Source organism: Manis pentadactyla, chromosome 7 (assembly GCF_030020395.1).
Source record: "Manis pentadactyla isolate mManPen7 chromosome 7, mManPen7.hap1, whole genome shotgun sequence".
NCBI classification, from domain to species: domain Eukaryota; kingdom Metazoa; phylum Chordata; class Mammalia; order Pholidota; family Manidae; genus Manis; species Manis pentadactyla.
Window position 1 is genome coordinate 13775889 of NC_080025.1, and position 15023 is coordinate 13790911.

The 15023-nt window shown below is 35.5% G+C and overlaps 1 protein-coding gene across 14 annotated transcripts in view; it reads right to left on the reverse strand.

Moving 5' to 3' along the window:
• The window catches only part of PCM1 (pericentriolar material 1), a 77500-nt gene that overhangs the window by 14531 nt on the left and 47946 nt on the right, over positions 1-15023 (reverse strand). For 6 of the 14 annotated variants that reach the window (XM_036894164.2, XM_036894160.2, XM_036894156.2 and 3 more), the window contains 7 exons: positions 13567-13731; positions 11761-11817; positions 9444-9616; positions 8984-9115; positions 4808-4928; positions 3267-3425; positions 2886-3022 (listed from right to left, as the gene is read on the reverse strand). In XM_036894164.2, coding sequence (XP_036750059.2) covers positions 2886-3022; positions 3267-3425; positions 4808-4928; positions 8984-9115; positions 9444-9616; positions 11761-11817; positions 13567-13731 — 944 coding nt within the window. The remainder of the gene's footprint in view (positions 1-2885; positions 3023-3266; positions 3426-4807; positions 4929-8983; positions 9116-9443; positions 9617-11760; positions 11818-13566; positions 13732-15023) is intronic. The other 8 variants (XM_036894162.2, XM_036894166.2, XM_036894165.2 and 5 more) reach the window with 2 other exon arrangements.

The window sequence follows — 15023 nt, forward strand, 5'->3', positions numbered from 1 at the left end:
TGAGTGAAAATACTAAGAGGTTTAGAAAGATACTATTCTAGTAGAGTGAAACATTCAAATAAATGACACTGTCACGAATGCTTTAACACAGGCATGTACCAAGCACCTCAAGGGCAGTGATGAGGAGAAATTCAACCTGAAAAGATATTCATTTGGGCTGGGTTCTGCAAGAGAAAACTCACTGACAGGGAAAGGGGGAAAGAGCAGTCTAGGCAAAGGAAGTAAAATGGGCAACGTGCATTTCTGAACCATGTCAAGAAGGATACAAAGTATGCGGAAGGAGTAGTTAAAAGGCTGGGACCTGGCTGTACAAGGTTTTACAAGCGAATCTGAATCTGATCTGTATCCTAGGGGCCAGCTGTTTTCGAACCATACTTCATATAGAGCCTGAAGAGCTTGATGTATTTTGAAAACCACAGCTGAAGTTTAAAGGATCCCTTCATTATTGATTCACTCACTAAGGATCTGCTGAGCACCTCCCACATGCAGGTACTATTCTTGGCACTGACAACCAAAACGACTTTACATCTCTGACTTCATGGAGCTTGTAAGAGACATACAAAAGAATAAGCAAATATTAAATAGGTTTAGAAGGTAACAAGCACCATGGCCATAAAGAAAAGCAGGTAAGGAGTAGGGGGAGATCTGCTCACCAGAAAGGTAACATTTGACTAAAGACTTGAAGGTCTCAAAGGAAAAAGCCATGCAGGTACACGAGGGAAGAGCGTTCCAGGCAGAAGAGGCAGCAGGTGCTGAGCCTCACAAGTGCCAGCGACGCCAGAGGGAGAGCGAAGGTTAGGGGTGACAGAGACACAAGTCTGTTCAGGAGCTGTTGTAGTTGACCAGGAAAAGCCTGTTTTTTTTTCTTTTTACATGGAATAATTTGGGCATAGACAGAGGATCCTCTCTCTCCTGTTGGCTATAAAGTCTTCAGAGAAAGCAGTTTCTGTAATTGCCTTCTCAAAGACTTCTATACTCATAAAATATTCCAAAGAGAGTAATAACAATAACTTCTACTGAGGGAAGAAATATAAGTTGTATGGAAACAACTGCTGTCAATGTCTTACACATTGACAAGAATAAGCAGGTTGGTAGGAAATGAGCTCAATGGCAATGTATCTTGCACTTTCCCATACGTTAAAAGAAAACGCTATCTTTGTATTTCTAATTTGTAAAATTTTCATTTTAAATTAGAATGTAAAAGCACCATCTCAGAAAGTCCTGTCTTCACATTCGATTTCTTGCATGCTTCATTCTCTGTGTTGTTCACTAACATCAAACAAAATTAGTATTGCTTCTAGGTCTCATACACTTACTGTTGGTAGACACAGGAACTGTTAAGGTTTCTGAAGGACAGACAATTCAGCCTTAAAAATGTTCATACTCTTAAGAGTTAGAAATTCTATGTCTAATATTTATTTCTAAATGGGAAAAATGATATATATATTTAAATGCAGCTAAATCATGTAGGCACTGTTTATAATAGTGAAAAAGGAGCCAGAATCAACCTAAGTCCTAAGCAACAGGGACGGCTAACATAATGGAGAATTCTGTGGGTACTCAACCCTCACAGGAGCCCAGCAGTTCCCACTGGCAGGCCTTCCCCGTCAAGTCTAGCGCTTCCTCTTTCAATGGCTTCTAAATGCCGGATCACCTGGGGCTGGGCTCAGCGCTAGGCCCCTTGCTCTCACCCAGTGCTGTGCATTAGGTGACATCTGTGAACTGCCCTTTGTCTCCAGCTGTGCCCTGAGTTAACTGGATACCCAGGGGACTATGTGACCTTTCTACATGGCTCTCCAACAGGCAGTTCAAATTTAATGTCCAAAACAGAATTCTTGACCTCCCCCTTGTCCCAATCCTTCTTCACCTTACTAGATCTTCTTTTATTCCAGCCAGTTTTCTCTTTATCCTATCCTCCAACATCCTGACCATTAATAGGACTTGTTGATCTCCAAAATCTACCCCATGTGTCGCCCACTCCCCTTCTCCAGCACCAACACCCTTGTCTAAGCATTATCATTTCTCATCTGATCTTACTGCACTCCAAACCCCCGAGAATCAATTTTCCACAAGCAAATCATGCCTTGTTTCTCTCTCGCTTAAAACCCTCTACGGAGTTTCCCTTCAAAATCCAAAGTCGGGATTCCTAATCAGAGTCTATAATACTCTATGTAACTGGCCCCTGCCTTTCTCTCCAACTTCACCTCACACAAATTTCGTAGAACCACGTTAAGTCTTCCTCCAGTTCCTTCAACATGCCAGGCCAGTTCCTCCTTTAAGGTCTTTTCATTCTGTCTGGAATGACCTTGCTTTAACCTGGCTTCTTACTCCTATCTCTGCTTAGGCATTCCCTCTTCAGGAGCCTTCTCTGACTTTCCAGGCTAAAACAGACACCGCTGTGTCACCATATTTTAATTCTCTGCATGGGACACAACCCTACCTGATACATACTTATATTTTTATGTGTTTTATATAAAATACATTTACATATTTATGCATTTTATACTTTTTTTGGTATTCTCATCCTAGCATGTAAGCTCCATGAAAGCCTTGATTTGTTCTCTGCTATTTCCACAAAACCCAGCATGAAGTAGCATTCTATAAATCTTTTTTAATGGATAATGTGTAGCCATTAAAAAATATGCACAACAGTAACCTAATAAGATGTTTACGGTACAATAAAACACCAAAGCAGAATGTGATATACATGTACAAAATATTAGAGAAAGGTTCCCAAAATGATGGGGCTATCTCTGGGAGACAAAAGTATGGGTGACTTTTTAGTTTTTTTATCTGTATTTTCTAAATTTATTAAAATGAAGTATTTTGTATACATTAAAAAACAAAACACAGAAAGTTTGTTTTTCTTAAAAATTGCTGCTTACCTTCAAAAAAGGAATGACTTCTTTCATAATGGCTTTAATTTGCCGGTCCAGCTGCTGAGTATCAATTCTAGGACATGGGATGGTAGAAACTTCACTTATGGGTTGCTGGGAACTATGATTTTCAGTAATAGGAGTTTCTGTTTTTAAAAAGAAAATGATACATTAGCAAAATAAAGCCTGTGATATCATACACATAGTTATGCAAAATTCTAAATGTTAACTTCTGAAGATTTTACGCTAAAATAATTAAGAGGAACATCTGTTGTTGTAGCACCCTTAATAATTAGAAGAGAGTGGTAATAAAACTATGATACATCAAGGTAGGGTTTTTCATAGCTGTGTATGGAACCATGTTTACTTCCCATCAATCCAAGAACACACCTTCTACATCATCCGCCACAGCCGCGGTGGCAGCCTCGTCCCCATCCTCGACAATCCTGCAGCTGCACATCGTATCTGTGTTACCTTCAGCCTCCGTCTTCACACGCTCATATTCCCTCATTCTGGCTAATGCTTGATCTAAGTGAATCACAGTGTTACCTACACATGGAACAGAAATAACGTCTAGAAGACACAAAAGCAAACTTTTTTGTATTTTCCTCAAAATGCATTAACAAAAAATGCCTGAACACAGGTAAGGAAAACTAGCTTTAAGGAGTTCCAGACACTACCTTGTTGGGTACTCAGCATACACTGTCATACTTATTTATTTAATCCTTAAATAACCCTGTAAAGTAGAAGATGATGGTACTCCATTTTCAGAGAACTTAAGTAACTTGCCCAAGGTTTCACAGCCGGTTAAAAGTATGAGCAGGGATCTTAACTCAGGTTCTTATACTCTGAGGTCCAAAATGATTTCACTACCTCATGTTGCTTCACCTAAATGGTAAAAAGAAAATAAATTCCAAAATGTCATGCAAATGTTGATAAAACAATCCAGCCTAACACAGGTCATAAGGTAAAGAAAAAGGCCTAATGAAATTTCCCAATTCTCCTTTGTCTACTTCACAGAAAGCTAGTGGTGAAGGACTGAGGAAAAAACCAAAAACAGTAAATGAAACACAACAGGTACTTGGCGACTCAAAAAGGGAGATGCATGAAGGGGGAAAAAGCTATAATGGCGTGAGCTCAGTTCAGACTTGGTAACTATTTATTCAGAAGAGAGCTGAGTTTGTAGAAGAAGGTCTTTGCAGTCATCTAAATCTTGTTCTTATCATGTGAACACACACTCGAATAATGCAACATGAGATTGTCTTATCAACTAAGTGCCCTAGAGGTTTGAATGATTGAATACTTGGTTATCTTTCGATAGGTTACAGCCAAAAAAATGAATAAGGTACCTATACATTTTTCTCTTCCCTAATTCTAGGCATCAGGGTTTCCTCCTCCCTTTAAAAGTTTTGCAATCCTCTAAGCTTCTTTTTACTATCAATGAAAGAGAAAAAAAATGCAATGTGCCATGCCTTAGTTATCTGGGTTTCTCAATACAAATTATTTATGCTAAGAAATTTCAGTTCTTACCTCAAATTATGAAGTTAACATTTTACTGAAAACGTAATCAGACAGGCATTGATACCTGTGAAATTTTTCCATTAACTGGAAGACCTTAAAGGATGACCTTTCCCTTAAGAGAAAGGAAATTAACATTTTCTGAACTCCTGTTACATGATAGGAAGTTCTATGTATTTTTCATAAGAACATAGCAATGTACTGAAGACCCCCATTTTCTTAATATGGAGAGCCAGAAAGGTTGGATGGTTCACCCAAGGTCAGAGTCAGGAGATTCATGAGTTTAGGTTGATGGAGACTTTTAAACACAGGTTCTTTCCACCACATCTTGCCTTTCAAACTTTTGTTTCCTTCTCAATGCAATTTAGACTATATTAAAGTCATGTTCCAAAATTGTAAAAAATTCTGCTTACCTAGATCATCTGTTGCAAAAGGCTCAAAATTTGAAGATACAGACATGACGCTAGCATTATCAGCATCATTTTGCTCACTTATTTTATGTGTTTCTCTCTCAAAGTTCTTCTCAAAAGTTTCCTAGGTTATAGTTTAAAAAAACAAAAAAAATCACTAATATTTCCTTTAAAAATTTGTTAATATTAAAACTTAGATTAGGTATTTGCATAAAACCATACACAATATATGATATAACCAAAGTTATTAAAGGTTAAATAGTCACAAAGAACATTAAAATATTAAGTAACCTTGCAGAACATTTGTCATTGTGTAGATGAGAACAGAGCCAGCTACGGATTAAATTCTAACTTGGAAAAGTTAACATTTTAAATTATTTCTGTACCTTCAGAGAAGTTCTCCTGTCTCTAAAACTTAACAATGCCTACCTAGTACCTTACTATGATATCCAGTTGTCTCCTATCACAAGGAAAACATAACAGCATCATTCATATTTTTTTAAATCAACTTTATTGAAATATAATTTACAGATAACAATGCACCCATTAATGTACAATTTGGAATTTTGACAAATACATGCACCCACATAACCACCTTCCCTAAAGATAAAGACTGCTTCCATCAGCCCAGAAAGTTCCTTTGTATCCCTTTATAATCAATCTCCACTATACCTCACTCATATGATTTCTATCACCACAGATTAGTTTTGCTGGTTCTAGAACTTCACATAAATGGAACCACTCAGTATATACTCTTCGGTGTCTGACTTCTTTTGCTCAGTATGTTTCTGAAATTAATCCATGTTGTTGTATGTTTCAGAAGTTCACTATATTTTAATGGCTGAATAGTGTTCCACTATATGGATATACCAGGGTTATCCATTTATTTGTTGATGTTCCAGTTTGAGGCTATCATGACTAAGATGCTATGAACATTAGTGTACAAGTATTTTTGTGGACATGTTTTTATTTCTTTTGGATGAATACCTAGAAGAGAAATTGCTAGGTCACATGCCAAATTTATGTTTAACTTTCTAAGAAACTGCCAAACTGCTTTTCAAAGTGGTTGTACAATTTTACAATCCCATAAGCAGTGTGAGAGTTCCAATCATTCCATATTCACACCAGTGCTTCTTATAGTCAATCTTTTTAATTTCAGCCTTTCTAGTGGGTGTGAGATAGTATCTCATGGTTTTAATTTGCACACTGTCCATGTATATGTTCGTTCATGAAGCACCTGTTCAAATTTCTTGTCCATTTTCTATTTGTCTTACAATTGAATTGTGCAAGTTCTTTATATAGTCTGGGATTTGTCACATATGGTTATTTGGCAGATATATGTACTGAGATTACTTTCTTCTAAAGGTATCTTTTAAAAAGCAGAAGGATTTTTATGAAGTCCAATGTACCAATTTTTTTTATAGTTATTGCTGTCTATTATCCTAAGAAATCTGCTTCTGTCAAAAGTGTATGGTTTTCTTATTTTCTTCTAGAACTTTATGGTTTTTAGCTTTTTCAGGACTTTAATTGCAAATTAACATTTGTGTGTAGTGTGTTTAAGGGGAGAGTCTCACGTACTGACTGAAACTAATTTTACAATTGTGTTCTTTTTTCCTAGCTACTGATTTAAAGTGTTTCCTTAATGAAATGAAGGTCTGTCTCTAATTAAAGGAAACTGAACCACTTTGTTGCTCCTTCAAGCAAGACTTGCAGGTAGATGTGCTTTTGCCCTTTTATAGCACCTGGAATAGAAGATGCAAACTATTTCTTCCTCTTCCTATACCTCAGTTCCTCATTCTCCTTGACTTAAAATTCTCAGATGCCTACTTTTATTTTTCTCTTTCCTGGGCTTGAAGACTCTTTTATCCATTCTGCATTGTGTATGCAAAAGCTCCATGAATGGTGCTCAAAGACCTAGGCCTAGAAACATGGTGGAAGAGACTATTTGTCCAATAAGTAACCACAAGCCATGTGTCTTGTTTAATAAAATTTAAAACTTATTTCCTCAATCCCACTAGGCACATGTGGCTAATGGCCACTGCAATTAGACGGTACAGATATGAAACATTCCCCTCACTGTAGAAAGTTGTACCGGACAGCACTGCTCTAGACCCGCGGGTAAGAACACTGGATGCTGTGCTACCACTGACTCAATGGCATTCACAAATGGAGGATGTCGACAGAACACTGAATTTAAGTTTTAGATAAGAAAGGACAGATCCACTTATTTAAAAGTAATACTAAGTATAGTTATTTATGCCAAGTACCTACAGTAGTGGACTGAATCTTTGTGTCATCCCAAAACGCACACATTGAAGCCTTAACAACCCATGTAATTGCACTAGGAGGTGGGGCCTTTGGAAGACAATCAGCTTTAGATGAGGTCATGAGGGTGGAGGAGCCCATGATGAAATCAGTGCCCTTGTAAGATGAGGAGGAGCCTTCTCCAGCTGCCAGTGAGGGCACAGGGAGAAAGTGGCCATCTGCAAGGCCAAAAGAGGGCCCTCATTGAGAACCAAACCCACTGGCACCATGATTTTGGACTCCCCAGCCCCCAGAACTGTGAGAAATAAACGCCTGTTGTTCAAGCCACCACTCTACACTATCTGGTTGTACCACCCTGAGCTAAGACACCTAGTTACTCAGCAGTTCAGTATCTTTAATTTTTACTTACTTAACTTTAAAACTTTGTCTGGCTTAATTTTATCATAAATTATAGCTCAGTTTTCAAAATTTGCTATTGACGGTGCAGACCAATGTCCTCAAATCTTTAAAAATAATTGGAAGTAATACTGCCTATATGAAATTTGGATAAAAAGGGAGGCACTGAAGTTAAGGATATAAAATGACAAAAAGATATTATAATAACAGTCACTCTCCAAACTGTCTCAGTAAGTTATTTCAATGCCCAATAAACTTCAATGTAACCTAGTACCCCTATTTTTTAGGTACATATGGCTGGATCACTTTTCATTTCCCACGGAAAGGAGTACTCAGTTTTCAATGAGCTACACCAACAATCCCAAGTAACAATTACTTAATTTATATTTGCCATTTTAAAGTCTGTTAAAACCCTGTAATTTTTAGACACAGATTTGCTCAGAGTAGTGAGGAGTTGGAGCCTGGTGAGAAAGGCTTTAAGCAGAAAAGATGACTCTGGATGTACTGTTTTAACATGAGTATGAGTTAAAGAGCAAATAATTTAGAACAAATCCTCCTTAGTTGTTAAAGAAACTACTATATGTGAAGATACAAGACAATCTTTTGAGAAATACTATCTTTTGGGGAAAATTTATAACATTAACATAATGGGCAGAAACACAGTGATGTTTCCAACTCTCTCCCTCCAGCAGATTATTTGCTGATCAATTATGGCAGCCTTAGGCATGGATACCCATGAGCTAGAAACCAGAATTGGTATTAAAAAAAGAAGGTATTTGCTGTCCCAGGACCACATATAAACTTTTACAGTAGAATAAAGGTCTGAACCTTTAAATAGGTGATTTCCAAATACCCAACATGTCAATCTCCTCAGTATCCTAACAGCATCCTAGTTAGCCATTCAGATGTTCAGTCACCAGGAGCTAGGCAGGTGCCATAGGGAGTACACAGTCTATTGAAAATACACCATTTCCCTCACCACTCTTCCATTTCGAGGTCCTTTTCACTTACTCAAAATTTCTTCATTAGTTTGAATACATTAAATTACTTTTTTTCCTGGATGACTTTCTTTTGTCCAGGCTTCTCTACTAACCTAAGACCTGATTTATTTACATTGTTATTTGTTTATTCAAGGGCTCTTACTATGATCTAACTGCTGTTTGGTTTACTGAATGTTTTGATTGAACACAACAATTACTACTTGATGTCTGAGTCAGCTCCTACGGAATGGAATATAAATGGAATGGAATTTCTATTATTTGTTGGGCAATGGGATATAAATATGATTATTTCAGACCTTATACTCTATCAATTATACATAATTTTTGGTGTTTGCTGCCATGTTTTGATTGAGTTTTATACCTCACCTCAAAATCAAGAAATGCATTATATACCCAGCTTTTTAAAAAAGCTAAAAACTAAATATAGTACATATACTCACAATTTACAACAACCTATTTAACTTTTATTTACTACAGTGAAATTATGTCTACATTCATTTAATCATTATCAGCTTACATCATCAGTAGTAGCAAGGCTTTCACTGGGAGTAAGTTCTGAGTTTGATGCTATCCAAGTACCAGAATTCACTGACTTCACATTTTCCCCATCTTTTCCATGGTTCTCAGAAATATGTCTGGATACTATGTCCTAAATAAACACATAAGACAGTTATTTATGTAAAACATTTATGTTTAATCACAATTTAAAAGCAGAAGCAGACAGAACCAATGCAACACTACTCATCTTATAGATTAACTGTGAGGAAGAAACAACAGTAAAGAGAAAAACAAGGAAAAACTGCTCAGCAAAAGGCTTTATCTAAAAACTACCAAAGCTATACAGTAAGTTTTAAATGAAATGGCAGAAAAGCACATAAAAAATAGATCAAAATACATATGGAACAAGGACATACTTCTGTCTAAGAAATGGAATATAACCGTGAAGGGGAGGAAAATTAATGTTAGGCACAGGATACCTGCAACGCATATAAAGCCCTCTGTCTCAAGTAGTCTGTATTAAGAAGCTGAAGCTCATGGAAGAGTTCAATAAGAAAATGTGGATGAGATTCATTTTGAGAAATTAGTGTAGCTACTTCAGAATAAATAGTATCCCGCAAAGATTCGAACATGGAAAAATCACTCCCCGTTTCTGGAAGATATAAATGATCAAGAGATTAGTACTGATGAAATATGTTCCTGACAATTTCTATTAACTTCTGTCATTACTCAAAAATCAGAACATACTTAATTCTATTTCAGAGCTTTTAAAATAGAATCTTAAAATTACCAAAAATAATCTTTAAAATACCAAGATATATACACTGTGTATTAAAGAAGTGTTTAAATGAATAAATAACATTACCTAGCATTATTTAGACCATACTTTTTTCTCAAAACAATATATCTGGAAAATTTTACACATTTCATGGGAATAATCAGTGGAAATGAAATAAAGTTAAATGCAAATAATTTTATTTTTTTGCTAACATAAACTGTTACAAGAAATTTGTTTATTTTGTTCCACTTGAGAATAAACTGAATAAGGTCTATCTAGTTAGGGTCTATGAGTTCAAATCTCTGTTATCATGTTGTATTGATGAAAAAGTGAATTTGTTAAGGACAACATAACAGGTCATCTTACTATTGTGTCTTACAAATGCACTCAGTGTAAGCTGGAGCAGGCAGTGACCCCAGAGGTTTTCATTTTCACTGAATCGAGGCAGAATTCTATTATTTAGCAATAATCCTCCTATATATATTTATTGATAACACAGATAATCATCCATGAAGATATACAATCATACCATTACCTTAACTTGGTCATACCATTGTTTAAAATTTTGAATGTTAGAACCATAAGTAGTTCTATATTCAAGTTCCACAAAAATCAGTGATAAGTTTCTACAAAGGGTAATTTAATATGTTGAATGCTTTAATAATCTGCTTTCAGATAAATATTCAAAGACATAAAAATTTACATTTTTGTTAAGAGAGGTATAATATACTACAAAATGAACTGAATCTAATGAAAAAACTTCCTCAATTTGCTAATAAGTAAGTTAACATGTTCAGGTCTCAATTTCCACAAACATAAAATAATGATAATAAATATGCAACTTCCCTATGTTGCCTCAGACATTTTACTACAAAAGTGATACATTTATTTTAAGTAGGAACCAAAACTATCTCCGTAGGAAATCACTACTTACACAAAAAGTCCGGGAAGATATGATTTAATATACACTTTCAATTTATATACAATTCTGTAGTTTGGCCTTATAGAGAAAATGTTTATTATTGCAAAGCGTATTTAATGACATTTTTTAATACCTTTGTATGTGACAGAATTACTTAAATTATGTATCATTAAAGATTATTCCCAAATAATGAATTATGACAAACACATGCTTCATCCCTCCTGCCTGCAACTGACAGATGGAAAGTTTCTGCCACTTTCTCTCCCTGGACTAACATGCGTTGGTGTAGGCTAGAAAAATCCTTGCTCTCTCTGTCAGGTTTCCCTGATTCCATCTTGTTTTCATCCTGTTTCCAGAGTTCTTTTAGCAAGTGCCACTGAAATATTCACACTTTGTCTGGGCTAGGTCACCACTGGTCTTCTTTAGATTCCCCTAAAGGTTCTTAAAAGGCCTTTTTTTTTTTTCACTTATGTAATAGTGCTGGAGGCATTAACGAATATTTAGTTCTAAGTTACACAGAATCATAAAGAAAATACATAGTTTAAAGACAAAAATAGCATTTTGGAATCTTTGTAATTTTCCATGATCTTTATTTACATGGTCTTTGTATGTCATAGTTGTTTCTGTTTACTTTTATACAGATGTTGGCTGGTAAGGAAAAATAAGCAATTACAACAGAAGTCACACACAATACTTAACACTGTAAACCAGAGCTAAGAATTTTTAAAACCCTCTATTTTTGCTTGCAAAAAATATTAATGTTCCTAAGCATTTAATAAATACAAAATAACTTCAAATAAAACACTACGTTATAGAAAGGTTTTCTATTACCCACATGAATATGCTGCTTACGTTACACAGACTAACAGAAAATGAAAACAAGAAAAACAACCAATTTTAACAAGTAAAGAATTACAGATGAAAGGCTTCTGAATGTTACGACTATGATTTATCTTCCACTTTTATAAGCCAAATAACACATATAACACTAAGATAAGTCTGAAAAAAATTATCAGAGCAATAAAACTAAGGATTTTTAGGACCGCTGGGGTAAAAACTAAGAAAAAGTGGACACCAAAACTAAGCAGCCGGTCACCTGGCACCTCACTGCACGCGTTTCTGTTAGACTGCTGCAGTGCTCTCCTAGCATGTGCTGTAGGAAAGGGCAGACAATGAGGATGAACATAAAATGTGTATGAGTAGTAAAGACAGGGTCTATAATATGAGTAAGTGAATGAAAAGGAGAAATAAGCAAATTTCTTTAAATTGTCTGAACTGAAATGTTATCACAAGGTATGGTTATGCTCTATTTAAAAATAATTTCATCAGGGAAAACATCAAAAGATTTGCTCTAAATTCATAGTAATGTGACTGACGATGACTTTCATTAATAAACTTTTACCATTCCCTCCTGGAAGCATACTTATCACAGTGAGCCTCCCCAACCCCCGAAGGAGATGAGGATTGTGCAGTTCAGGACTAGCAGTCACAGATGCTACACTCTACTCATCAGACAACAAAAACTATTACTATGCTATAAAGAATCTTAGAGTAAGAGTTAAAACTAAAAAGTCTTTTTAGGAAGTATGTAAATATAAATAAAGGTATTATTTTATGCTACTCATTTTTTAATTCACCAAAATTCAATCATACTTTTCTAAGTAACAGTAATACAATCTGAAGTGCTATGATCAACTATCAATTACTTAGATAACTGATACTCATTTCATTAAGCCTGTCAATTTAGTGCCCTTCTCCAACCCCACACAACTGCTTACCCTTTGAAGTTAATCACTATTTGATGAAGACAGTGAATGGAGACGGAAATTATAAAATTTTGGTAAAAATGCTGGCATGGGACAATTTAATTTTCTAATTTGCTTAAATTTGTAAACAATAAGTGTAATATAAATTATGATCTTGACCAACAGTTTCACTGACAACTGAAGACTGAAGATTCTGTATATACTGCTTCCCTGACTCCTTAAATTTGAGATGTACTAGTCTTTACAAATCAGGGAAATATCAGTACTTTTTAAAATTAAGATGGTGGCAAATATACATGACTCCATTCATTCAACCAACACTTACTGAGTGCCTACCATGTGCCTGTCATGGCATCACTTAAGATACAAATATGAACAGATATTATTTGTTCCCAAGGAACTCAAAAAGGCAATAAAGACGCTTACATAGGTAAGTGCTATATATATAATGTGATACAGGCAACAAGAGCTTTACATAGTATACAAGAGAAATGACAAGGAGAAAGGAAAACTTATCCAAGCATGGATTTGGATACAATCTCAGAATTGCAGAACTAAGATTTCCTTTAAGAGCCCAGCAGAGAAAAATGCTTACAAAAACCAAAAAGGACCTGAGACGGAACAAACAACTGCTGAGGTGAGAAACAACACAAAAGCTATGGGAAAGCCTGAGATCAGTGAAACTGAAAATGTAAACTTCAAGGCAGAAGGTGGTGAGGAATGAGTCTGGAGAGACAGATGGGAACCAATGCTCTGCTGGCCAGATACGTCACGGTAAACCATTTGTCCTGCAGGCATGAAGAAGCCACAGCGGTTTAAGCAAAGGAATGACAGGGCACTATATCAAATTCTTATTCAGAGAGAATCTTCAGAATTTCAAATCAGGAGTTCCAAATTAATGTCAGCAGTACTTTTTGCTCAGAATTTTATCAAAACAAGTCAACCTTTTGTATCATATCACAACAATATTGCCAATTTACATTTCTCAGTATCAAGGAATGCACTGTAATCTCCACTATAAAACCCTGCACATGATAGAAAACTGTGATAGACCAATTTTTAAATTGTTTTACTATAGCTTTTCAAATCTAAGATGAAGAAGTCCTTAAATTAAAGCAAACCGAAACAGAACATACCTGAAGATATTTCTGTAGACCTACTATATTTTATTATTTTTTCCAGCTGCTCATGATTCTTTCTGCTGAATACTTTTGCTTGAACAGGCTCTTCAGTCTGGGCTGAATGTCTGTTCCTACTTTTGCAAGGTTCACATGTGCTAGACACACTGGCACTTTCATATCCTTAAGTAAAAAAAGTGACAACTATTACCAGTTGCAACTAACTCAAACTGAAAGGGAAATTGATTTTCCACAGAGAAATAGTACTGGTAACTCAATTTAGAATGCTATGAAGGCCTGGTATAAATGGAATACAAAACAGTAAATTTTTGGATACCTTTGCAATAACCCTTGGATGCATGGGATAATAGTAATAAAATCTAACATTTTATTGCCCTTTGATATCAACTCAAAGTATATGGCAGACCTTATATTCTCTACTAAACTCCAGGTTAACAATTTTTTCAGTAGCAAGAAATAGAAGGAAGAATCACATCCAATCTATATAAAATGTCTGTAAGAGAGAAGAGTACTAGACATTAAATAGTCAAAACCATCTGAGTTTTTATTATACCTTTTGTTGAATAAGACTTGGTTTTTTAAAAGGTTTTACCTACCCAAAAGTTATATAGATATTCTACTACATTTTCCTTCTCAGTTTTCTTTTAATACTTATTTTGGTATTATGGCACAAGGTAGGAATTCAACTTTATTTTGTTCCACATGGGTAGTTGGCTATATACCTACCCTTTTCCCATTGAATCAAAATGCAACCTTGGGCAATATATTAAATCTCCCTACTAACTAGGTTTTATTCCTTGGCATTCTATCTATTGCAATGCCATTTTCATTCTTTTAGCCACAGAAGCTTTACAGGGTGTTTGAACACCTGGCAAGGTTAGTCCTACCAAGCTTCTCTGCTTGGCTTTTGTTGGACGTTTGTTCTTACATATAAGCTTTTGAGACTTTTTTTCTAATTTTAAAAAGGATCCATGGGGATTCAAGATGGAATCACAATAGAAGTATTATTAATTTGAGGAGATTTGGCATTTAATCATTTTAAGCATTCTAAGAACATGGTTATGTTTTTACATTTGTTCGATCTTGTTTCATGTTCTTCAAAAATACTTCATAGTTTCTTATAGATCTACTACTTTCCTTACTAAATTTAATCCTAAGGATCTTTTCCCCCAATAGTTTCAGACACTGTTATGGTAAGAACATTCTCCCCTCCCCCCCACTTCCACTTCTGCTGTGTATTACTATGAGAGAGAAGAATGTGCACTGATATCATAACCGGCTACTTGACTGATTCATTTTAACTTTGGTAGCTGTTTTCCAGTGTCTCTTAGGCTCTCTCAGAAAAAAATTACAAAATTTGTTTCCCTCCTTGCCCCACTATGTATTACAATTATTCAATTTCTTGTCATAATGCTTTCCAAATAATTACGGTGATAGAGGGGGAATCCCTGCTT